Source organism: Hyperolius riggenbachi, chromosome 2, assembly GCF_040937935.1.
Source record: "Hyperolius riggenbachi isolate aHypRig1 chromosome 2, aHypRig1.pri, whole genome shotgun sequence".
Classification (NCBI taxonomy): domain Eukaryota; kingdom Metazoa; phylum Chordata; class Amphibia; order Anura; family Hyperoliidae; genus Hyperolius; species Hyperolius riggenbachi.
Genome location: NC_090647.1, coordinates 443,588,171 through 443,615,712, shown reverse-complemented (window position 1 = coordinate 443,615,712; position 27,542 = coordinate 443,588,171). Strand labels below are relative to the sequence as shown.

Below are 27,542 nucleotides of genomic sequence, written 5' to 3'. Positions count from 1 at the left end.
GTGGGGGGGATCAGCAAAGACCCTCGCAGGCCCATTCCACTAATGGATCATCACCAACAAACCGGTGCATTGCCAAATGCTACATATCAATGAATGTGTCAGTTTGCTAGGTCCAGCCAGTCCCTGAGTAGGTATATATGTATAAAACACATTTGCATGTCTAACAGGGAAACGGTCTAATAAACTGTATTGTACATAAAGGTCAAGCCTGCATGGCAAAGTGTGAATAACATTGTTTACCTGTACACAACTTCGGTAGTGAGAAATTGGGTTGGCTTATACACAGGTCGGCTTAAACACGAGTATATACAGTAGTTTTTTTTGCGGTTTCCTGCATGGCAACATGCTTGGTTGACAAGCAGGTGTGGCCTCCAATCACATGACAGAAACAAAAGCAGTAGTCCCCAGGCTCAACCGCAACAAATTAGCACCAGGGAGTCAACCAGCAAACACCCTGATCCACCAAGGGTGTGAAAGAGCAATGCACAGAAAAAGGATAGCTGGGTCTCCAATCACATGACCCCCACAACCACTACAGCCTGCAAAGAAAAAGTTTATTCTGCAAACTTTACTTGGTAATTTATATTTAAAATGGTATGCAGCAAACAGAGGTTAGATCCCAAGTCAATTTACAATGCATTTTATTTCTCTATAATATAAATGAGCTAGTTTGGCTTTATACTGCTGTAGAAGGGATTTTACCTAATATTCTGTCCTTCTGACCTGCTTAGGACCTTCATGGCTTTATCATAAACTCAGGTGGTGACTGCAAGACTAATTGATGGGGTTCTAACTGCCCCTTACTCTGTAATTAAGGTTTAATTTTATGTTTTTGCCGTACCTGTACTTGGAGAGTTTCTCCTCTTCCCGACAGACTAGTATATAAAGCTAAAATAAAAACAGTAGAATATTGAAATGCTAAGCTGCCCTAGAAGTCAGCAAGGCCGTGACCTTTGTGATAGCTGCTTACCTAGGCATCACTAGCATACGGCAATTAATATACAGAACATGAATTTTTATACATTTCAGGAGCCGCCAGCAGAGTGCTGTGCAAGTTATTAGCATGCCGTGCTGCAGTATTGGTTAATGCTTTAGAACAGAGCACATCTCAGTAATGGATTTGCCTTTTAAACAGGAGCTTGAAGAGCCAAAGGACGTCATAATGATTTGTACTAGGGATTCCTATCATACAGTACAATGCTGATGTTTCTCACACATGTGGCATTTAAGGTTCTGCTGCAGAACTCGGCCATTTATAGTAAAATTTCCCTGGAATGTACAGCATTACTGAAATCCCTCCAAGTAGTTAAGAAATCAGCCAGTGATATTATAGTAAACAGATTTTTTAAAAAAATTATGTCTTTTACATATCATATATTCAGAAAAAATGTTTTGTTTCTTCTCTTCATGGAATAGCAGTCAGTTCTTGACCTGCCCAAAAATCTTAATATGTTGACTTTAAGGGTCGGTTCACACTTGTCTAAGGCTGGGTTCACATTTGCGTTAGCAGTCAGGATTTTCCGGACCGGATCAGGAACGTATACTGTACAAACGGAACGGACGTTTGGCAATCCAATGATAGTCTATGGATGCGTACATACTTGTCCGTTCCACGCGGACTGGATCCGGACCGGATATGGACTCCGGACACTTTTCCAACTTGCTCTATTTTTCATGTACGTCGGATACGGCCGCCGCACCCGGACCGGATCCGGACTGCACCATCCGCACAGCTGAACCAATGAGAAACGGAAAAGAGGCAACACACTGGCTATAAAAAATCTGGACGTTCTACCCACTTCCAATGCGTTTTCATGGGCCCAGCGTTTGAGGAGTGGAGCATCAGTGACTTGTGGCTGGCGATATTTGGCAGCATGTCGGACGAAGAGGTGAGGCCCTACACACCTGAGGACCTGATTCTACAGGTGCAGCAGCTACCTGCCTGGTGCACCCACCATCTCCTGCGAGGAGCATGCCTTCTTCCCACATAGTATAGAGAAAAATCAAAAAGGAGAAAATTCCCAGGTAAAATGAGTACAAAAACACTGGATCCATGGTCCAAACTGCAGTCTCTATATCCAAGGATGGTCTCCACACGTCAGGCTGTCTCCAACAATGACCCCAGGGCTTCTGCGGACCTCCCAGAACCCAAGAATTTATATAGCCTGCATCTCTTTAAAAACAGATCCGGATATCAACCTGATCACCTACTGATGAAAAACCAGATGCAAACGGAACGGATCCGGAACGGATCCTGAGTGCAACCATATGCATCCGGTCCGGATGCGCATGGAACGGATCCGGACATCCGTTCCGGTTTTTGCAAAAATGCAAGTGTGAACGGGGCCTAAAACACGTACCCGTGTATCCGCTTTTTGGCCCGGATCAAAGCCAGAGCCATGGATACAAATGTTTAAAAAACGTCCGTCTTCACAGACTTTAAAAAAATGGATCTGTAGGATCCTTTTTGAAAAACTGAATGGAGAGTCCAGACTTGCACAGACCCTGGACACACGGAGGGGTAGAGAAAGGCTACACAAAAACGGATCTCCCTCTCTCTACACAGAGAACTTTTGCACACAAAACAGAGACAAAAACGGATTGCCTACTGCCTGCTCTTCCCCTCAACATCATCTCTTATCCAATAGAAACACACATGAAGAAAGGACATACGTTAAACCGGACTGGAAACATATGCTACAAAAGGACAACATTTTGAAAAACTGGTCAGTTTTGCATCAGTTTTTAGAAAAAGTGATCAGTTTGAAATTTATTCAATCTGCAACTGGACAAGTGTAGACCGAGCCTAAGTACCAGTGTATCGATACTCTGTATATGTGTCCACCCAGCCAAATTCATAACCACCCAAAACTAGCGTAGGCATGTAAAACTGGTTGTTGTAGGGTTATAACTCAAGTCCATAGTGCCAACTTCTTGATTTATAAGGAGTGCTGTAGAAAAATGGGAACAACACAATAGCCCATATTCAATTCACTTTTCTCCCTGGTGATATTTTTACACCTTCATCAATAAAATGCCTTTAAGCCACCAGCAAGCAATAAAATACTAATATAAGTTTGACAGTACTTTCTAACCTACTATTTAGTACTTTTTCATTTGCAAAGTGCTGAAAGGTGATTTTAAATAGAAGATGACAACTTATCTCCCTGGAGAAAAATCCCCTAATGATTATTAATTGCATGTGAGGACACTACTTACTGACATCTCCATTGAGGATAAGGATGTTTCCAAACTGCTTAGAGTGAAGAATCTTAATATTTTGATAAGGCGAATCTTTACTGTAAACTACTTCATCTATATCGTACTCTACCAGGCGCCCATCAGCTGTGGGCCAGTATCTGTCAACCTCTGCTCCACGAACAATGGCTGGCAACCTAAGAGAAGAAAAGATACACAAGATTTACTGTATAAGAAAACTAATATGCTGACTTAAGCACACCTGCTATGTCACAAACATGCACAAAAAGTACAAGAGATTTCCTTCCTCAAACTTTGATATAAATTTTGCATCATACAATGTAGACAACAACTTTAATCCATCTTCAGGGCTATATCCATCCCTGCCATGCCACAATATAATGAAAGATCAATAAGAGTGCTATTAGTAGCAAAGTTCATTTAGCATTCCAAGAAGGTCAGAGAAGTGGAATTCATCCGTAACACGCAGCTCACCAGGCTTCTGACCAAACTCATAGGCCTACTCTAACCCTGTGTGTGTCTCATGGCGTTTGCCTGTTACAATGGCCATGCTGGCAGACTGGACTACAAAGAAAGAAATCGTAAAATACATATCTGGTCAGAAATCAAAATAAACCCATCAGAAGGAGAGGGTGCTCCTCTTCTTTGTGACATACTTGGTCTTCCATCCTTCCTGTCCTTCTGGTGACGGCACTGGTAATGGGAATAAGGCCTCATAAATCAAAGCCACTCCCATGCCTTACCACACTGCTTGGTACTAAAAGTGCACTGCGGCATCTTCTATTTCAATACATCTTATTATCCAAAATTAGTGGCAAGAGAAACCCTTGCTCTCTGTCTCTAACATTGGAGAAGAAAGAACATCTATAGCACAATACGTTAAATAAAATGTGCATCAAACCGTTCTTATGCAGTCAACATGAAATAACTATTTCCAGCACTCACTGCTGCAACAGCAGTGCGGGGGGACAAAGGACCCTGTGGAGAAAGAAGAGGAGTAGAGCGTATAGGAGGTTGCCTTTGCTGAGACAGATGATCTTTTTCCAGGTTTACTCCTGGGTTCATGTCAGTGTAATCAGTTTAGGTAAATAAAAGTTACCAAGCAAGGAATTGACTGACCCAATTCTGTGCGGCTGTAAGTTTGACTGCAGGCATTTATATCCACACAAGAGGTGACGCTCGCAGCCTTAAAGGGAACCAGAGAGGATGCAATATACATACCTGGGGCTTCCTCCAGCCCCATACGCACGGATCGCTCCCACGCCGTACTCCTCCGCTGCCTGGATCAGCCGCCACCGGGTCCCGTCATTGCCGCGAGTCGGCAAGTCGGCCGGCGGACGCGGCCAATTCTCCGCATCACAGGGTGCTCTCCCCATACAGATACGCATGTGGCTGTTAACTGCGCAGCCGCATGCGTACATGTATGGAGGGAGCCCCTGTGATGCGGACAATTGGCCGCGTCCGCCGGAAGTGACGGGTCCGGTACCGGCGGATCCAGGAAGCTGAGGACGGCGGCGTGGGAGAGATTCAGGCTTATGGGGCTGGAAGAAGCCCCAGGTATGTATAAAATCTTTTTCTTTTTTCACCCCCCGTTCCTCTCTGGTTCCCTTTAAGACCCAGAGAGTAATCAGAGACTAATCAGTGTGGTCTCTGGCCACACAACCCAGTGTGATCACCAGTAATAACTAACTGCAGGGATCAAGAAGGAAGTTTATTTTGCCACCCTCTTTTCCCCTTGTTACCTAAATTTCAGTCAGTATGCATGACAGAAAAGGGGTCATAGGAAATGAATATTTGTGAATACAAATATACAGGTAGTCCATGGTTAACAAACGATATAGGGGCTGTAGTCAAAACACGGTGTCATCTCTGTCCCCTGTGCCTATAGTGTCCCCTTCTGTGTCACCTCTGTTCCCCAGCGACTTCAGTGTCCACCTGACCATTTAAAAAAATGGTCCTTCATGTCCTTTTACCATTTAAAAAAAATTCATTTACATTTTTTACACAGTTTCTCAAAAACGACGAGGTCTTTTTGAGAAAAAAATGTTTCCACAACATCTAAATTCACATTTTCAGGCCATTCGTATCAGCGGTCGTTTGTAAGTCGGGTGTTCGTAAACACACACACCAGCCTAAAACAAAGGCACAAGCCATTGCTTCTGCATTCCAGCCATATGGAAGGAAGGAAAACAAAATCCCCAAAGAGATATCAAGCCTCTATAGAAGAAAACTACAGACATTAAATGGAAATCCTAACACATAAAATGCTAATTAGCAGCCGGATGGTGTTGCTAAAGCACGAGCGTGGGTGTTCCACAAGCTTCATGCTCTAACTCAAGCAACACACAGCTTACAAAAATAAACCAGGAAGAGCAGCAAGCAATTACTCCTCAGCTGAACTTCAGAAGGAACATAAATAGTCTTCCTGTGAGCATTATTTAACTCCAGTTTTCATGAACACGCTTTAAAGCAAAGCCTTAAATAACTGCCACATAGTTGACGTGAGCAAAGCTATAGGAACTTGGTCTGTAGCCAATATATTTCATGTGCAGATGAAACATTCAATACCGCAGGCTAAGAATTTCCCACAGCTACCATCTGCTGTGCCACACTAGGCTAGATAATTAATATTCATTTGCATTAAAATGGAGCACAAAGGTATCAAGTGTACACTTGGTGGATTTGAAATGCTGCACTCCAGTCGCCCAGCTTTTGCATAGCTTAATGTGCCAGTGCTGCTGCTGCAACAGAATTTAAAGCGTGTCTAAAAAGAATGCTGACTGAAATGATACCTCTAGCACATTCTGATGCTCCTTTCTAACCAGCCATTGGATTTTCAATAACAAATATTAAAGCAAAGTAAATACTGTAAGCTGGTTTAAGTTTTGTAATCTTTTCTCACATATGGAAAGTACATCGAGATTCAGGCATCATTAAAGCAGAACTATAACCAACTGAAGAAAGAAGCTCAGAATTCAGAAAAGTTATGGCAGTAACTGTGTTTAAAGGATTTACTTTAAAGGAAACCTGAACTGAGAGGGATATGGAGGCTGCCATATGTATGCTTTGGGTCATTGTCCATTTGCACTGTGAAGCACTGTCCAGGGAGTTCTGAAGCATTTGGCTGAATAGGAGCAGATAATATTGCCTGAAACACTTCTGAATTCATCCAGCTGCTTTTGTCAAAGTCCACAATCAAGAGAAGACTTCACCAAAGTGAATGCAGAGGGTTCACCACAATATGTAAACCGTTGGTGAGCCTCAAAAAGAGGAAGGCCAGGATAGAGTTTGCCAAACGACATCTAAAAAACCTTCACAGTTCTGGAACAACATTCTATTGACAGAAGAAACTAAGATCAACTTGTACCAGAGTGATGGAGAAGGAAAGGAACTGCTTATGATCCGAAGTATTCCACCTCATCAGTGTAGCATGGTGATGGTAGTGTCATGGCGTGGGCATGTATGGCTGCCAATGGAATTGGTTCTCTTGTATTTATTGATGATGTGTCTGCTGACAATAGCAGCAGGATGAATTCAGAAGTGTTTTGGGCAATAATGTCTGCGGATATTCAGCCAAACGCTTCAGAACTCATTGGACGGCTCTTCATGGTGCAGATGGACAATGACCCAAAGCATACTGCAAAAACAACCAAAGAGTATTTGAAGGGAAATAAGTGGAATGCTATGCAATGGCCAAGTTAAACACCTGATCTGAATCCGATTTGGCATGCATTTCACTTGCTGAAGATAAAACGGAAGGGAAAATGCCCCAAGAACAAGCAGGAACCGAAGACAGTTGCAGTAGAGGCCTGACAGAGCATCACTAGGGATAAAAAACAAGCGTCTGGTAACATCTATCCGTTTCAGACTTCAGGCTGTAATTGACTGCAAAGGATTTGCCACCAAGTATTAAAAAGTGAAAGTTTTATTTATGATTTTTATTCTGTCCGAGCACTTTCGGTCCCTTAACAAGTGGGAGGCACATATGAAAACTTGTAATTCCTACACTGTTCGCCTGATTTGGATGTAAATAACCTCAACTTAAAGCGGACAGTCTGCAGTTAAAGCACATTGTGTTCATTTCATTTCAAATCCATTGTGGTTGTGTATAGAGCCAAAAATGTTAGAATTATGCCGATGTCCCAATATTTATGGACCTCACTGTACATGTTCCTCACTACCTGCATACTTGTTCCAGATACCCGATCAGGGGCTCGAACATTGGCCACTTTTTGCACCAACGACTGCCATAATCTGCTTTAAGAGAGTCTTGCTGAAAGCTAAAACACATTGCCATCTGTCTCAGAGCATTGCTTTGTGAAGAGTTACAGCTTATGCAGAGAGATTAGATCACGATCAGCAATATTTTGAACACTTCTGAGTTGCCAACAGTTAATATTTGAACCCGCTATCCAGGCAGAGCAGTACAATATGCGTACCACTATTTATGTGCTTTAACTCACTGACATGAACTACAAAATCAAATGTGCCATAAGAGTTTTGCTGAAAAATAACACCCATTTATGTCTGCCTCAGAACATTTATTTCTTATTTGCAGAGAGTTCAGCAATATTTTGAACAGTTCTACATTTTGAGCCGCCAGGATTTTAACTGTATACCAAGGCACAGCGGAGCAATGCGTGTACAATATGCTTATTGCTCGGCATGCTTACATGCCCAGCAGCATCAAACATGTTAAACATGTAGACTGGGAAAGCTGCATATTAAAAGATCTCTGGCATGAAAAGTAAGACCGGTCACAGCATTTTCTGTGTGCGCAAATTTACCTTTTGCGATTTTGGGGGTATTTTTGCAGGAACTGTTGTGTGCAATTTTTATAAACATTTGTATGCAAATTTTCATTTAGCGATTTTTCAACAGGATTTATTCAGGCTCTCAAGGTGGCCACACACACACGATGTAATAAAATGATCCGATTTTACGGCAATTCGATAAATATGATCGGATCTAAAAACAAAAAATAAAACAAAAAAAACAACATTTTTTGATTTTTAGAAATCCGGAATGCTGGAAATTTTTCTTCAATTTTCCTGAAGATTGTATGGGGTGTGTTAGATTGCCAATTTATTAATATACACACCCTAGCAATTTTCTCAGAGTTTCCAATTATTTTTATCATAATTGGGGACAAATTGAACATGTGTGTGGTACATTGGTCAGATTAGTAAAATGTTAGTCAGTCACAAAAAATTGATTGCAATTCTTAAATTGAACAGATATTTAAAAAATAGTATGGTGTGTGGAGACAAACAAAAAGCACTGGGGATAAAGGATAGGCATGACAGTCATTTCACTGGGTTCTCTTCGCTTTATCAGAGGTCAGGCCTTTCCTGATCTCTGAAGAAGCAGGGAGAACCCAGCAGCACGGTGGCGTATTGGTTAGCGCTCTCGCCTTGCAGCGCTTGGTCCCTGGTTCAAATCCCAGCCAGGTCAACATCTGCAAGGAGTTTGTATGTTCTCCCCGTGTCGGTGTGGGGGTCCACCAGGCACTCTGGTTTCCTCCCACATACCAAAAACATACAGATAAGTTAATTGGCTTCCACTAAAATTGGCCCTAGACTACAATACATACACTACACGATATAGACATATGACTATGGTAGAGACTAGATTGTGAGCTCCTCCAAGGGACAGTTAGTGACAAGACTATATATTCTCTGTACAGCGCTGTGGAAGATGTCGGCGCTATATAAATACTAAACAATACAAAAACAAACAAACAGTGAAACAGCTTTCAGGCCTATCATTTAGCCCCAGTGCTTGTTATAGGTCTCCCTAAGATCCTGAATAAATCCTCTAGAGGTAACTGTTGCATGGCACTCTTTTCTATGATTTTAGATTTCAGATTGACTGTCTTTTGCCAGAGTTGGTGTGGGTGCCAGCTTGCACTGAGTGCCATCACTGGCTGTTTTTTTTCTCTACAAACACGAATCAAGTTCATTGACATGAAAATGGATCTAATAAACTAATAATCTAATAAACTTCAAAATAGCATGCAATTTTTTGTGCAAATTGTGCTTTTTCTGTTTTCCCAATGACTTGCATGAAAACACAAATCACACATGAAAATAAGCAAACCTGCCTTCCGAATGTAAAAATGCTGAAAGGTGTCAAACTCAAAATCATTTACGGACGCGCAAAAAAACAAAAAAAAGACATGGCAGGTTTTCCAGAGCATTGCAAAATGCTGATGATTTCTAAGTCACATGAACTATGCCTAAAATGTACAATACCGGAGTACACATACAAAGAAGAGGTAGATTTGTCCCAAAGTAAAATGCACTGTAAATTGCTTTTTTTTTTTTTTACTGTGCAGCTGTCAGTTACAGTAAGAAGTATTGCTCTGAAACTCTCTCGCTGCCAGGTATTTCTGTCTCCTCCTGTTAGTGACTGTTTTTAAAAGCGTTCCCTGGATTGGCAGTGGCATAGCCCAGCTGCAAGAGCAGTGTGCCAGCTGGCATCTTCCTAGAGGTCTTTTACAGGGAGGCCTTTTGGAAAGAATAAAGGAGACTTTGAGAATCCCCCATTAATGATGTACTAGTACAAACCTGTCAGTAAGAAGTTCAGAGCCATCAGATTAATAATTCCTACAGTAAGAGACAGACAATTTACAGAGCACCATACTCTGGGACAAATGTACAGCTTTTACATATGTGTACAAATGTTTTTTTCTACTTTCCAATTTTTATTTTATTGTGACTGTGGTCTTTAAAGGAAGCAACATTCCTTCAAGAATACAGTTGCTTTTCAATATACACACAATCAGTATTTCTATATGCTAAAGACGTACATTTCCCATGACAGTGTAGAGTCATGTCGTCTCTAAAAATTAATCAAAACAAATACTGCATAATTAAATACTCCACTCCACCCCCCCCCCCCCCTTTCTTTTTCCATCACAAAGGCATTTCTTTCAGCTATATTATGACCATCATTACAACAGCCTTTAAAAAGATATAGGCCCAAATGCAATTACCTTTTTCACCTGAGTTTTCTCCTAGGCGATATTTTCACAACTTGTCATGTAATGTCTTTTAAGCCACCAGCAAACAGGAAAATGCTCAAAATAAATTTGATAGTACTTTTTCATCAACTTTTGGATACTTTTTCAATTGTAAAATACTGAAAATTTAGTTTAAAGAGAAGAAGGATCCTAGGAGATAACTCAGGTGAAAAAGTGAATTGCATATCGGCCACAGTATTCTAATCCACCCAATGTTCAAAGTAGAAATATAGTTAATATTCATTTTTAACCACTAGAGGGTGCTGCATCACAACATTTGCAAAAGAGAGAAGCATGCACTGATCACACCAGGAATATAGCATTGGTTTTTAACCTTTCCTCTGCTCTCATCTAGCTGTTATGTTGCAAATTAACAAAAGGCAGTTTTAACCATTCACTCATTAATGTCCGTTTACAAACCTCAAGGTCACCAGAAGTGAGAGTGATCTGGAGGCTGCCTTATTTACTTCCTTTTAAAGAAATACTCTAGGGGGTCAGGGGAAAAGGAGTTGAACTTACCAGGGGCTTCTAATGGTCCCCCGCAGACATCCTGTGCCCGCGCAGCCACTCACCGATGCTCCGCCCCGCCTCCGGTTCACTTCTGGAATTTCACACTTTAAAGTCTGAAAACCACTGTGCCTGCATTGCCGTGTCCTTGCTCCCGCTGATGTTACCAGGAGCGTACTACGCAGGCCAAGTATGGTCTGTTACTGCGCAGTACGCTCCTGGTGACATCAGCGGGTGAGAGGACACAGCAACGCAGGTGCAGTGGTTTTCAGACTTTAAAGTGTGAAATTCCAGAAGTGAACCAGAGGTGGGGCCGGAGCGTCAGTGAGTGGCTGCGCGGGCAACAGGACGTCTGCGGGGGACCATTAGAAGCCCTGGGTAAGTTTAACTCATTTTCCCCCGACCCCCCTACAGTATTCCTTTAAACAATACCAGCTGCCTGGCAGTCCTGTTGATCCTTTATTACTTTTACACATAGAGGCCCTGAACAAGCATGCTGATCAGATGTTTTTGACTGAAGACTGACTGGATTTCTTTTTTTATTTTACCAAGAAAAAGTTTATTGAACATATTTATCACTGTACAACATTGCCATATGCCAGTGATGGCTAACACTGGCACTCCAGCTGTGGTGGAACTACAAGTCCCATGAGGCATTGCAATTCTCTGACAGCTCTAAGCATAGCTCGTGGAGGCAGAGGCATGATGGGATTTGTAGTTTTGTCACAGCTGGAGTGCAAAGGTTAACCATCACTGCCATATGCCAACAGTGGAAGAATATAGTACAACTGATAATTAAACTGCAGGTGTTGCGTGACGCATAAGATAGGAGTGTCAGAAAGGAACATCAAATTAGCCCATTACAATATATTCTACATTAGAAAGAAGAGGTTAGAAGATTCTTCAAATATAAATAATAATAGTAAAGATATAGGTTGTCATTTCATATGACAAAGGTAAGCAGTTGATTTGGTTTAGACAGCCTTGATCTATTAGTCAATAAGCTGGAATATTAAATAAAAACTTAATAGAAAAATAAGAATCTACTTCTTCAGTCACTTATGTTAGGTTAGTTAGAATTTGGGGAGGGGGTTTCTGTGAGTGTAAACTGGTTTCTTTTAGCAGAGGGAGTGATGAACTCTAAACACCCAGCCTTGATGTGCAGGGGGCTGGTCAGAGACATTTTTAGCCTGAAACAGTGTAGATTAGCAAAATGTTTAGTATTTTTTATGCACTGCCCCATCTGTGATTAGTCCTAGGATACATAAAAGGGTCAAGAGTTGCAGGCAGGGCCGTATTTACCATAAGGCACGTGCCTACATGTGCCTTATGATGGAAGGGTGGCTCACTCCCCTCTCTAGTGTCTCCCTCCCTCCTCCATATGCAGAGTCCCGAGCAGAGTGTAAATGAGAGGTTACTTACCCAGCTTTTGGCATTCCACTGACGAGATCTCCCTTCAGTTGGGGGCACTGCTAGCTACTTAATACTAAGGGTAGCTCTGGCTACAGGACACCTGTAGCTACCTATGATGGGCAAAGGAAGTAAATGAGTAGTGACCAGGCCAGCCAGCACACCTGTCTTGTGGTTCGGCGGGGGGTTTGTAGGTTCATGGAGGGCGATGTCTAGGGTGCCAGGAAACCTGTGCCTATAGGCTCCTGTGATGTAAATCCAGGCCTGGTCACAGGGCACCCCATTTTATCATGCATAAAAGTTGTTTCCAAACCTGGCCACTTCAGGACACTCCCAGATCACCAGATCAGGTGGTAAACTGTTGGAACTGAAGAGTTGCATTTGGGACAAATAGGAAAAGCTTGATTGATTTTACACAGCCTAGCAGGGGTGCGGTAGGACTGATGGATGATATAAAGCTGGGGAAGATGTTCCCTAAGACATGGAGAGGTCATTTTAACTACAAGCAGTATATCATCCCAATCATCATCATCAATACTGAGTTACAGGGTCACCCATGTATTCCTTGAGGGAGCATTGTATACATCAGCTTTATGTTGAAGAATTTCAGAGTAAAGACTACCCACCATATGCTTGGTTTGACCTTCTTTAATAATTTCTATAATTTTGGATGTGTAGGTTAAAAGGATTGTAGACATGTATTAGGCTTTGAAGTCTGACTGGATTTCTGACTGAAGTCTGACTGGACCGGAAAGTCTATTGACTTTCATGTTACCGTTCACATTAGCCAGAGCTAAAGGGAGGGGGGACACCAAGGGCCCAATAGTGTGATATTGTATAGATGATAATTAATAATCAGTAATATAACAATTTAATACTCACAAACCAGGGTTACCATTAGGCAACCACTGTGAAGGCAGGTGGGGAGATTAACCTGACCCCACTCAGGATTAAAAGTCGCTCTCTGTAGATGGGAAGAAGATGGGTACAACCCTCCACCAAGGGTGGACTTAGCAATATGTAGAAGCTTTCCAGAGGCGCCAATAGAATAAAATTCACTTAAACGAGCTTAAAACCGATGGGGCAGTGGTGGGCCTATCCCATCCATGCAGACAAAGCAAACAAAGGAAGGACTGTGGCATCAACAGTCAAACAATAATTTATTTATACTCCACAGTAAAAATAGGCAATGCGTTTCACGGGCTCAATCCCGCTTCATCAGGCCAATCAAAAAGGAGCATACAGCATATCAGCATCAAAACCACACTGATAGGCCCACCACTGCCCCATCGGTTTTAAGCTCGTTTAAGTGAATTTTATTCTATTGGCGCCTCTGGAAAGCTTCTACATTAGCCAGAGCATTCCAGGGTGTTACGTTGTAGCACCACTGGGAGCTTTTAATCGTAGGACACAAGCGATTTCCCGTCAGGTGAATTAGAACTAGCCCTGCGGATACGCATTGAAGTGCAACTTCCCGCCGCCATGCTGTCCTTTGTAAAGCATGCACGAAATCAGGTTTGTGCATGCGCTAGCTAGTGGGAAAAGGCCCTTACTGGACAGGCTTCAGGCACATAATAATTGTACTTGATCCATATAGATCATGAGATGGGAAAGGAGCTACCAAATTTAAGGAGTTATTTTGTGGCCATGCATTGCTCACAAATTACATAACATGCATACTCATTCAATTTATACAACCTGAAATGACTTATTTTTGTCACATTACACACTCCTCAGGGTATAAGGGACACTAGATAGCACTGGAAATGAAAACCTTAATACGTGTTAGTGTTTGAATTCAGGATCCTGCTTTGAGAAACCTGAATTATGCTGAACAGCACACCTCAGTGCCCAAACAAAGTGGAAAGGGCCATGGCAGAGTCGCTTACACAGAGTCATCTGCTGTTGCGTCTTCCCTGCAATGTCTTTGTACAGGTAAAAAAAAAAAAAAGATACAGAAAATGGTGGATAGCGAAGAAAGCGATTACATGTTTTACCATAATGCATTGTCGTTCACTGAGAAAGCCAAAAAATGACCAGTAAAAGCAACATTAAGTCTTGTCTCCACTCACAGGGCTGTGGAGTCTGTACAAAAATCATCAGACTCCGACTTCTCAGTTTATGAAACCACCGACTCAGACTCCAGGTACTCAAAATGGCTCCGACTCCTCTACTCCACAGTGTCAGAATTCTAGCGGTTTTATTTATGCAGGATAAAGCTGTCATAAGTATATGGTTTAAAGAGGAACTGTAACGACAAAACGGCCCCTGGGGGGTACTCACCTCGGGTGGGGGAAGCCTCAGGATCCTAATGAGGCTTCCCACGCCATCCTGCGTCCCTCGGGGGTCTCGCTGTAGCCCTCCGTACAGCGGTGACGCAATATTTACCTTCCTGGCTCCTGCGCAGGTGCTCTGATGGCTGTCGGTGCCGAAGTAGGCGGAAATACCCGATCGCCGTCGGGTCTGCTCTACTGCGCAGGCGCAAGTTTCCGGTGCCTGCGCAGTAGAGCGGACCCAACGGAGATCGGGTATTTCCGTCTATTTCCGTGCCGAAAGTCGCCACAGCGCCCCCGCTGGAGCCAGCAAAGGTAAATATTGAACTGACAGTCGGCACAGTCGCCGGCTGTTCGGAGGGCTGCGGCGAGACCCCCGTGGGACAGAGGACGGCGTGGGAAGCCTCATTAGGATCCCGAGGCTTCCCCCACCCGAGGTGAGTACCCCCCAGGGGATGTTTTTCATGTTACAGAGTCTCTTTAAGCTTTAATGTTCTATGCAAAATTTCAATGTGAACTGTAAAGTTATAGTACTTCTTTAATATTGCTATGTGACTGAGCATATTCCAGGCTGTAAAGCTTAGAAGATTTTAACTGGCAAGCTGGAAGATTGTTGATGTACTGGTTACAAGAAGCCAAAACATTCTTTGTTAATGTCAAGGTTAGACTGCACAGTATGTGTAAGACAGAATGCTGGTTTAAAATTAGCATTACTGCAATAATTATTACACACGGATATTATTAATCTAAATATTAATGATCAATACAGTCCTTCTGAAGAAAGAAATAGTTACTGTTAAACCCTATATAATAGAATCTATTACTCTGAAAGATATTTAAAATCTGTAGTCTACCCGTGGAAGATGAGAAAGTAAAACTTTTATAAGATTGTTTCAACTTGTAAGCTAGACAAGTGTTGACATGTTCCGTGGCTTGAAGGCCATTACAGCCAGCAAGAATATAATGCCATGTTTTGACTATGATTGTCCTTTGGAATGTCAATAAGTTCCAAGGTTTTTGTATTGTCCCGTATTTAGGACAATGATGCCATCTGGTGGTTTCATACTTTTATAAAATCAACATTATTAATAGATTGTTATTTGTTATGAAATGCTGACCTCTGCCGGTGGACATTATATTTATTTTATAAGAAAGACAAAAAATAGACATTGATTTTATATTATTAAGATTTAATATGTAATTATTCCTTATATGATTCATTGTTTTAAGAAGAATTATATAATAAGCTTTATATTTAAATAAGTATATTAGAAGCCCTGTATGTTTTAATAAGCCTTAAATTGCTGAAGGTCCTTGCAGGTCTGTGTAAGGGCCCTTTTCCACCAGCGCTGGCTGAATCGCAAAAACGCAAACCGCTAGCGATTTTACAATCGCTACGGTTTGCTTTTTAACATAGGAATCGCGGTAGGTAATTTCCACTACCGCGATTCGTTTTTTACTTGATCGCGATCGCGCCGCGGAGCGACTTTTGCCGCGATTTTGCTATGCAGTGCATAGCATAGCAAAATCGCGGCCGCGAACGTCGGGGAATCGCCGCTAATTGCGATTCAGCAATCGCTAGCATTCAGCGTGAACGCTAGCGATTGCTAGTGGAAAAGGGCCCTTAGTGTCAATCTGACCTGGGAAAGTACCAAGGCATTCCAACATAATTAACAGGGAACACTTTATCAGAAATGCGTCATGAATGACATTGTTTAGTCTCCATGTCTGGGTCAGCCAACAGACAAGAGGGCTGTTGACGTCCATTTTTAATTACGTGCGTCAGACATGACCTAAACAAAATGTCAAGCACTCCAAATGACGTTAATTCCCACAAGATAAGGTAATTAAGAATTTATAAACAATAATATTGTGATTTAGGTATTCAAAACATAGATAGCGTTTGACGCACGTAAGCTTTAGCCAATCAGAGTCTGGGATTCAGGGAAAGTCCAGATTAGGCAGCCATATTGCCTCCAACCCCTATAAAAGTAGGGCCTGAAAGCTCATAGTTTGCAGAAGCCCAACAATCTCCTGAGAAGACACATGAGGCAGAAGCTACCTTCCCACACGTGGTTCTAGATGCTGAAGAGATGACAGAGAAGGGGTAATATGCTTAATGTTCTGGTGATTTACTTTATTAATTTTTCAGCATTAAGTTTTATTAAGATGTTAGCAAGAAGTTTTTTTAGAAGCTATTTTTTATGCTATTTCTTTAAGAAGATTACTACAAGTTTTACACAGCTACTAGATACACAGCTATTGATACAGATGAGACTACTTTTGATCTTATTCTACATAACACAACTGTTATATTCTTTTTTGAATGTACTTAGAAGATTGATGATCTTTTGGCTATAAAGCCTTGATGAGATGGAATACTGTTAGAAGGAAACACTACTTGGAACTGTTCATATTTTGTATATATGCTGTATGATAAGCAAATACAATTTTTTATATAAAATCATATACTGAGTGCTCTGATTCATTTCAAGGTATACCGTCAATCTATAATTACTGGTATAGAGGGTTCAGACCCCACTATGCCGGATTTATATGATAGCAACGCTTTAAGGGTTGGTCCTTTACTGAGTTAGCAATCATGAAAAAGGCAAAAACCGCTCAGGTTTTTGACAACAGCCCTGTCCACTTCAGCTTTTCTGTGCATTTTCTGCACAGGAAAATAGCAACCAATGTTAATCAATAGGCTAGTCCACACTTGAATGTGTTTTTCACATGCAGAAAAACAATTGATAGCATTGCAAAACTGTCAGACAACTGTCCTTACTGGACCACAGTTCTCTATTAACCACTTAATGACAAGCTGACTTATAACAACGTCCTGCTAGAGCCTCTTAACGGCTCCAGGACGTTTTTATAAGTCAAAAAGTGCTGCTGTGCGCGTGCACGCTCTTGCGCATGCATTCCCGTGCACGTGAAAATAATAATATATTGTCACCATACTTTGTACTAGGGACATAATTAAAATCTTGTGATAACCAGGACAAATGGGTAGATAAAATGTGAGGGTTTTATGTACAGTAGCAGTGTTTATATTAAAACTAGAGGGGATGAAATTGGAGAAATAGTGTATTTTTTCATTTTTTCCTTGTTTTTCCTTTTAAAATGCATAGAAAAAAAGTAAGTACTGAAAACAAATATCAACCCCAGAAAGCCCAATTGGTGGTGAAAAAAAAACAAGATATAGATCATTTCATTGTGATTTGTAGTGATTAAGCTATTGGCAAATGAAAGGGATGAGCACTGAAAGGTGAAAAACGCTCTTGTCCGTTAGGGTAAAAACCCATTTGGGGTGAAGTGGTTAAAATCATACATACAAAAGTTCTATGATCCACATGCACCTAGCTTAGCAGCAAAAAAAAGCTAGCAAAGAACACTTACCGTTTCACTTGGGTGATACTATTGTGCAATATTTTGTTCATTTTCTCTTCTACCTTGTTTAATATCTGAGAAGAAACAGATCTCAAGTTGTTAAAAAAAAATTATAAAAACACAGAAAGACGTGAACAATCAGACATACAGACCATATGGATCATTTTAATTGTTTTACATAGATTTTAAAGGTTTAATTTTAGAACAATTAATTTTAAGTTAAATTTTACACTATAGTTCAACTCCTGATTCATGAAAGTCAGAAGAGAAGGGTGAGTTAAAACTGATACAGTGCCACAGACGGCAATGAAAACCATAGATTTCTGCAATTGATTGTGTTGTTGAATTGACTGAGAGCTGAACGTTTTAAGAATGGTCGCTATGCAACCAAAGGTTTGATAATTTTTACAAACAACTATTGTAACAGAAGGCAAAGTTTCAATCAATGTTGTTCAAATGGCCACATTTGTATGTTATTGTGTTTGATGACAATTTGACTGCTTTAAGAAAAAAAATGTGATCAGTCATGTATATAGCCAGCGACAGGGCAGGTAGATGAAATGGGGAATGGAAGCTGCTATGAAGATATCAGTATGTGCTAAAAGCCCTAAAATAACAAAGCAGGGAGTTCAGGCACACAGGTATCTGCCATAGATCAGCGGCCGTAGTGCTAACTTGCAGCTTGGCGCAGGTGCTAGGTCAATACCTTAGGCACTCAGCAATGACACAGGGAGAAGTAAATATGATTGATAATGAGTGGATAAATTAGCAAATGCAACGATAAGGAGTCCAAGTACAATGTAGCTGAACTCGCATAGCGGTAGTTAGTGGCAGGAAAGGGAGAGGGGTTAGTAGTAAGAGTGCAGAGAGGTGAGGGTAGTGTTAGGAGTGAAGAGAGGGGAGGTTAGCTGAAAACAGGAAGGTTAGTGTGAGAATAGGAGACTGAAGTTTGTGCAGATATTACCGATATACCAATTAATAGTAATATCCTGCACCAAACCTCCTAACATCTACACTAAATGTACGCCCTAATAATCATAAGAAGAGATGCAACTGGGAATGAGTGCACATGCTTTAAACTATTATTCTGTATGTACTGAAATATTTTTTTTAAAAAAGGCTCTTTCAAATCTCAGTTGATACCTGGGTCAATGCAGAGTAGAGCTATGGCATACTGACCCTCACTTTTCACCTCCCCCTGCATCAACTGAGTTTGCGAGGATGGATTTTTGTTGTTGTTGTTTTTATGACCCTCGTAATGTAACTTGTAACTACAAATAAGTGAAGTAGATCTGTGATGCAAAGAGCTACAAAGTACTGGATGACTTAGGATTTGTAGAAGTAGCAAAATGCCTGGTTATTCAGCTTCTAATCTGGAGGAAGCCCCAGATTAGTCCACATTCAGTTTTTAATTACAGCTCAGGGTCCTGTTAAAGAGAAAATGTAAAGAACTACTGCAGTGAGAGGTATATGGAGGCTGCCATATTTATTTCCTTTTAAGCAATACTAGTTGCCTGGCTGTCCTGTTGATCCTCTATCTATAATACTTTTAGCCATAGACCCTGAACAAGCATATGCAGATCAGGTGTTTCTATCATTATTGTCAGATCAAACAAGATTAGCTGCATGCTTCTTTCTGGTGTTATTCAGACATTACTGCAGCTAAATAGATCAGCAGGGCTGCCAGGCAACTGGTATTGTTTAAAAGGAAATAAATGTGGTAGCCTCCATACTCTTCTCACTACAGCTGATACCATGCCCTCACCCAAAGGCTAAGCAGGACAGCCAGGTAATCTGCATTGTTTAAAAGAAAATAAGTTGGCCTCCATATGCCTCTTGGTTCAGGTGTCCTTTAATAGTCTGTAGAAAAATACATTTGATTTATGAGGGCTTCCCAGGGCTGCAGAACACTGAGCTAAGATGAGCTAAGATAAGGAGAAAGCAAACCTGGACCTTTTTAACAATTAAAAAAAGCTCAATACCTGAAGCAGCAGGACTCCCTTCGGATTCCAGCGTTAGGGCTTAGTGCTCCCACTTGTGCCCATCTGGGCATCTGAACATTATGCTAGCAATAGGGCATTAACCTTGCACAGACTGTCCTCCCCAGCCTCATTATTTATCCGGGTTTGTATGGTGTCACTGCAGGTAATATTACTCCACATGGGTTGCACTGCCAATGCATTGGGGTTTATTATCTTTATTCCACTACAGGACACTAGTGTTGGGCGAACACCTGGATGTTCGGGTTCGGGCCGAACAGGCCGAACATGGGCCAGATGTTCGGCATGTTCGGCCCGAACGCCGAACTCAATGGGAGTCAATGGGACCCCCGAACATGCCCATTTTGGGGGCCCTATGGGGTCGCAGGCATAAGGGGGGAGCATGCCCCGGTCGCGGGGGGGGTCGGAAATTCCCCCCACCCCCTCCGCTAGCGCTCCCCCCTCTGCCCGCTTCTCCATACAAAAAGTTTGAAACAAGTTCAATAGTACCTGGCTGGTGGCACTGGCTGGCAGTGGAGTGAGGAGGAGGAGGAGTCCGAGTAGCAGAGTGACGTTGAGGCCGGGCAGCGGGCGGTTCAGCGCTAGTACCCTTGTGGTACTTCCGCCCTTTCTCTGACCTCACGTCCTCTGCGTGATGACGCATACGAGGGTACGCGTGATGCGTACCCTCGTATGCAGAGGACGTGAGGTCAGAGAAAGGGCGGAAGTACCACAAGGGTACTAGCGCTGAACCGCCCGCTGCCCGGCCTCAACGTCACTCTGCTACTCGGACTCCTCCTCACTCCACTGCCAGCCAGTGCCACCAGCCAGGTACTATTGAACTTGTTTCAAACTTTTTGTATGGGGAAGCGGGCAGAGGGGGGAGCGCTAGCGGAGGGGGTGGGGGGAATTTCCGACCCCCCCCCGCGATCGGGGCATGCTCCCCCCTTATGCCTGCGACCCCATAGGGGGCATAGGGGGGCAGTATTCGGCCGAACAGGGCCCTGTTCGGCCGAACAGGGGCCCTGTTCGGCCATGTTCGGCCATGCATTCTGCAGTTCGGGCGAACCCCGAACAGTTTGGCCGAACACCACCAGGTGTTCGGCCGAACTCGAACATCACCCGAACAGGGTGATGTTCTGCAGAACCCGAACAGTGGCGAACACTGTTCGCCCAACACTACAGGACACCACTACATTGCTTATGCACAGGCACTTTTTTGATGGATTCATTTGATTATTGTCAATACAATAGATATACACCCCTAAATGGAATTCTTTGCTCAGTTTGATATTTACTTTGATTATTGTACTCGTATTATATAATCACCATATGACCCGGGTCATACTTCTGTATAGGCTTTATTAGCCTAAACCTGTTGGAGAGGTTTGTATGCTGCTTATTATCATATTACCCTTTATACTGTTTTGTATGGGCCTCAGGTCCTTGTATTGTTTTTAAGGTTTGAACAATCCATTTTTGGCTATGATAATAAACTTTTGCATTTTTTAATACATTTGTATTTGTTCAGCTGAATTTTTCATGTGATTTATGATATGACAGTGGTGCTTTTTCAAGGGAATATACATCTATAATTCCAATTGCTTCCTCCTTTTCCCTAGCACACTGTGCACAGCCACATAAATGTACTTTAAAGGGACTCCGAGCAGTGCAGAAACTATGGAGAGATGCATATCATTTTAAAGCTCTCTTTCTCCTCTTTCCAATGATATATGCATTGCTGCCCTACGCCTCTATGTTTTCGCTATTTTCTCGATTGAAATTGCCGCGGATGCGATCGCGAAAATAGAGAAAACTAAAAGGCGTAGGGCGACGATTTAGCTCCATTCAGCTGAATGCAGCTGCTGACTTTGAGAAAAAGTCATCCTGTGTAATATAATGTAACTATGGAAAGATGGATATCATTTTAAAGCTCTCTTTCTCCTCTTTCTGACGACACCTAAATTGTCGCCCTACGCCTTTTAGTTTTCTCTATGTGGCCGCTGCAATTTCAATCGCGAAAATAGCGAAAACTAAAAGGCGTAGGGCGGCGGTTTATATATCATTGGAAAGAGGAGAAAGAGAGCTTTAAAATGATATGCATCTTTCCATAGTTTCTTCACTGCTCGGAGTCCCTTTAACCACTTTACCCCCGGCGGTACGAATTTCTCCGCCCCTTTTTTCCCTCCTAAAAAAACAGGGACGGAGAAATCCGTACCTTCCGCGCTCCCGCCGCTGTCCGCGCTACCGCCGCTCGCGCGCGCGCACCCGCCGCTCGTGCACGCCGCCGCCCGCTTGCCCGGAGATCAATGAACGGGAAAATCCATTCCCGTTCGTTGATCTAAGCCCCCGCAATGATCTGCTGCTTCTTTCAGAAACAGTGCGATCATTGTGAGTCTCCCAGCCTCCTACTGCTTCCTGTAAGCGTCCTTCCGGTCGCTTACAGGTCGCATGTAAACATACTCACTGTGGCCATCTTGTGTCCAAATAGTAAACTACACCCTAATGCATTTTACACATACAAATAAATTGTTTTACATAATAAATTAACTCATTACCTCCCACACTCCCCAATTTTTTTTTTTTTGTAATTTAAAAAAAAATAAATATATATACAATAAAAAAAAAACATAAATAGTTACCTTAGGGACTGAACTTTTTAAATATTTATGTCAAGAGGGTATAACAATGTTACTTTATAAACTACGGGCTTGTAATTAGGGATGGACGCAAAACTGAAAAAAATGCACCTTTATTTCCAAATAAAATATTGGGGCCAAACATTGTGATAGGGACATAATTTAAACAGTTTTATAATCGGGAATAATGGGCAAATAAATTTCATGGGTTTTAATTACAGTAGCATGCATTATTTAAAAACTATAATGGCCGAAAACTGAAAATAATAATTTTTTGCCACATTTTTTCCTATTTTCCCCATTAAAACACATTTAGAATAAAATAATTCTTGGCATAATGTCCCACCTAAAGAAAGCCTAATTGGTGGCGGAAAAAACAAGATATAGTTCATTTCATTGCGATAAGTAATAATAAAGTTATAGACGAATGAATGGACGTAGCGCTGAAAGGTGAAAATTGCTCTGGTGGTCAGGGGGTAAAACCCCTCAGTTGTGAAGTGGTTAAGGGCTCGATTACATTGCGTTCCGCTCATGTTATCGTTCGCGTTGGGCTTTTTTTGTTGCAGTTTTTTTTTTCGATTCCCGGGGCTTGGGTGGGCGTTCCGTTTTTGTGAAAAGTGGTTTTCTAAGCGCTTTTCTCAAAAAAATTTTCATTCACTCCCTGACGCAAGTCTTTGACCCTGAAAAGAATAAATAAAATGTATTTATTCTTAAAACTGCGAACGCAATCACTGCACAAAGCGATTTTGTAAGAGTTTGCGCTTTTCCTATACCTTCCATTGAGGCAAAATCGCCCCCCAAAATGGTCCAGGCACCGCTTTGCTGCACGCACAACGCACGAACTGCACTGATATGAACCTTCTAATAGAGATTCATTTCACACGCATTTTGTGGGCGATTTTAAAATTCGCCTGCGTTTGAAAAAAGGCCGAAAAAAACCCTAGTGTGAACAAGCTCTAAGTGGTGCGCACCAATTGCTTTATAATTGCTGAATATTATGCTAGCAATGGCTCAGAGTGTACTAGCAGTGGTGCTGGTAATGCTAGTGAAAGCAGCTAAAGCGATTGATTAAAAAGGAGGCAAAATTAGCAGCTGAACATCCAGCCGTAATACATAAGACATACCCAGGAACACACAAATTTGTAAGACAAGCGATATAACCACATAACAGGATCAGAAAACCTAAGCAGCCTCCCTGACCCTGGCACAAGAAGTGCATGGGAGAGAAGTAATGCATTCATACCTGTTGAACAGATTCATTCTCACTTGGCTCATCTCGATTCTGGAGATCAAACAGTACTAAGCCATGAGGGTAGATTCTTACAGTAGCAAAGCTGAAAGGTAAAAAAATATATATATAATACATTGCATACAGATTACATTTTTTGAATTTAAAAGAAAAACAAAGAACACATTACAGAGAAAAAAGCCCTCTTAAAAAGCTATGCTTAAAGTGAACCCGAGGTGATATGGAGGCTGACATGTTTATTTCTTTTTAAATAAAGCAAATTGCCTGGCTGTCCTGCTGATCCCCTGCCTCTAATCCTTTCCTGAATAAGCACGCAGATCAGATGTCTATGACAAATCTGACAAGATTAGCTGCATGCTTGTTTCATTTGTGTGATTTACACCTTACTGAAAAGAAAGATCAGCAAGACTGCCAGGCAACTGGTAATGTTTGAAAGGAAATAAATATGGCAGCCTCCGTTTGTCTCTCCCCTCGGGTTCATTTTACAGAGAAATCGAGGTGGCCTGGAACGAAAAAGAGATATACTTACCTAGGTTGTGGCCAGTTTCTGGATCCTCTAGATGTTTCCCGTGTTCTTCTGCCCCTATCAGGGCTGTGGAGTTGGAACAATTTTGGGTACCTGGAGACAGAGTCTGAGGTTTCAATAAACGGAGGATGATTTTTTTTTAACCAAATCCATCACCTTTGTAAAAATTAGACTAAGAAGTCAGAGTCGAGGAGTCGGAGCAATTTGGGGTACCTGGAGTCAGAGGTTTCATAAACTGAGGAGTCAGATGATTTTTTGTACCAACTCCATAGCCCTGGCCCCCAAAGCTGCTTTCTGGGACCCTCAAGGTGATGGCCATGCTCCTCTTCATGCACAAGCATGGGTGTCCTGCCCTTGTGAGTATGGCCGCCCCTGTGCAGCAGCACAAACCCTCTGCTGGAGATGTGGCTCTGGGCCAATGCACAGGAGCAGGACAGTTTGCGCTCATACACACAGGGAGCACACGGCCACAATAACATATCTGACAAGCTCTTGGTTGGTTATGTCCCAGGGATCTGCTCACGGCAACGGTGGGGGGCAGCAGAACACAGGAAACCTTGTCAGCCTTCCTTGGTAAATATCTATGCTCTTTCGCCCCAATTCACCTCGGGCCCACATAAACATAAATTTGCCTTCGTAAAATAAATAGTATGTACAACCATTACGCTTTATGTGTGCAATGTGTCTCAGGCTTTTAGGATCATAAAGAGATGATTTGCAAATTGAGCAGTGATCCTTCATGGGAGATCTTTGTTGCTCACCATAAAGCTGGATGTTTGCAAATACCAGTACCTTCTGTTTTAAAGCGGACCTGAACTCAGAACTTCCTCTCTGCTCTAAAAGATATGCAACAGCATAATAACCTTTAAAGAAAAACATTTATTTGTAACAGATGATACAAATCCTGCAATACATCTGCAGTGTTTCTACTTCCTGCTTTCATGGAAGCAGACATATTAACAACCTTTATGCCATGGCAGTCAACTGATACAGCTAAGGGATCAAATTACAACTTTTTCTTAGTCAGAGATGAGGGGGCATAAGACAAGCTAAACTCTAAATACATACAGAGTGCATTTCTATCTGCTTTCCTTCTGTAATGTGCAAGAGTTCAGCTCCACTCTAAGAAGGCAAATTTATATTAAGCATTGGTTTGGGGTTTTTGTTTGTTTGTTTGTTAGGGATGTTCAGTCTCTGTGCGCCTCCTAGTGGTTTTGTACAGCTCAGTCCAAGCCCGACCTCCTAGACTAGAGCTATTTTAAATTCATATGCAATATAAAATAAAATGTACAGGCTATAGGCACACTACACACCCGCAGCTCTGGAAGTTTATCTGGCTTCTAGGGGCATAAAGAGATGATTTGCATATTCAGCAGTGATGCATCATGGGCAGTCTTTCTCGCCAACATGATGCTGAATGATTGTAAATACCTTCCGTTTTAAGAAGGCAAATTTATATTTAGAAAACGCAGAGGGATCCGTCTGCACTGAAATCTATGTCAGGCTGGTGCAGCATAGCAAGTAATAGATACACTTTTTAGATTTACTCTACCAGAGTAAAAATAGAGAATGGGTTGCTAAATGTCACTCATGCACAAATGAAAGAGGAAAGATCTTCATTCAGAATCACAGGCTGCCTCCCTCCTAAGAGAGCTCAGTAGCTGCCGCCTACATTTAGTGCTACTAACACAATCATATTCTGCCTTATTGATGGGCATTGCAGTAGGGGCTTTAGCCTTCCTGGCGGTGGGGTAAGCCGCGCAGGAGGTTTTCTCCGGCCCTGCTGGGCCGATTTTCTTAATTTTTTTTTGCTGGACGCAGCTAGCACTTTGCTAGCTGCGGCAGCACACTGATCGCCGCCGCCCCGCGCCCGATCGCCGCTATACGTTGCGGCGCGCGGCCCCCCCCCCAGACCCCGTACGCTGCCTGGCCAATCAGTGCCAGGCAGCGCCGAGGGGGGGGGATCGGGACTCCCAATGACGTCACGACGTCGCTGACGTCATGGCGACGGGGGAAGCCCTCCAGGAGATTTCCTGATCAGAGATCGCCGAAGGCGATCGAAGAGGGCGGGGGGATGCTGCTGAGCAGCGGCTATCATGTAGCAAGCCCTGGGCTCACTACATGATTTAAAAAAAAAAAAAAAAAAACTACCGCGCTGCCTCCTGGCGGAATATTTCATACCGCCAGGAGGGTTAGATCAGGTAAAGGATCAATAGCTCACTGAAACTGATCGCCTACCTGGGTACTGAGCACACATTTTGTATAATCATAATTTTGTATGGTAATTTTGAAGGGAAAATAGCAGAACGACAGCGAGGGACCAGGATGACTACTGGGGGCTACAAGAAGACCCAGGTAAATTAAACCGTCACTTTAGGTACCCTTTAAAGTGTATCACAACAAAATGTCATTTTAGGCCTGGTGCACACCAAAACCCGCTAGCAGATCCGCAAAATGCTAGCAGATTTTGAAATGCTTTTTGTTATTTTTCTGTAGCGTTTCAGCTAGCATTTTGCGGTTTTGGGAAGCGTTTTTGGTGTAGTAGATTTCAGATATTGTTACAGTAAAGCTGTTACTGAACAGCTTCTGTAACAAAAACGCCTGCAAAACCACTCTGAACTGCCGTTTTTCAGAGCGGTTTGCTTTTATTCTATACTTAACATTGAGGCAGAAACGCATCCACAATCCAAAAAATGCCTCACCCGGGAGTATACGTTTCAGCAAAACGCCTCCCGCTCTGGTGTGAACCACCCCATTGAGATACATTGACCAAGCGTATCCGCAGCCGCAAGCGGCTGCAGAAACGCTGAAAAAGCCGCTCGGTGTGCACCAGCCCTTACTGAGTTTTTCCATTGAATTTTTAAAATCAATTTTCTCAAAAACTATAAGGTCTTTTTGAAATGTTTGGGGTGATGATAGCATACATGGGAGCTTTAACCGTTATAGTCGGAATAAAATGATGCGTAATTAGAAAGAGCTTTGTAAAATCAACTAAATATTAAAATCATAATTACGTGTGGCCGTAACTGTGAAATGTTATGCAAAATGTAGCATTATCGCAATTAGGAGATTACGATCACCACTACTGGGCACCACCTACTCTGAGGCAGTGTCCAACTTTCTGTTTCTGCCTCTAGCGTAGTGCTGCAAGGTGACAATGGTCAATGCTTCTGCCTCTAGCATAGTGCTGCAAGGTGACGATGGTCAATAAGATGCTGAGGTGTAATTCCAAGCTGAATAAAGAAGCATTGAATTTACATCAGTTGATCATTATTAGCATCTCATTGACCATCCCTAGGGTGCATACACACATCAGACTATGG

General features: G+C 42.3%; 1 protein-coding gene across 2 annotated transcripts in view; it reads right to left on the bottom strand.

Annotated features, from left to right (window-relative positions):
• The window catches only part of LOC137544556 (spermine synthase-like), a 200,581-nt gene that overhangs the window by 91,620 nt on the left and 81,419 nt on the right, over positions 1–27,542 (bottom strand). For both annotated transcript variants that reach the window (XM_068265655.1, XM_068265656.1), the window contains exons 3-5: positions 23,688–23,778; positions 17,836–17,900; positions 3,220–3,395 (exon numbers count right to left, since the gene is read on the bottom strand). In XM_068265655.1, the coding sequence (XP_068121756.1) occupies positions 3,220–3,395; positions 17,836–17,900; positions 23,688–23,778 (332 nt within the window). The remainder of the gene's footprint in view (positions 1–3,219; positions 3,396–17,835; positions 17,901–23,687; positions 23,779–27,542) is intronic.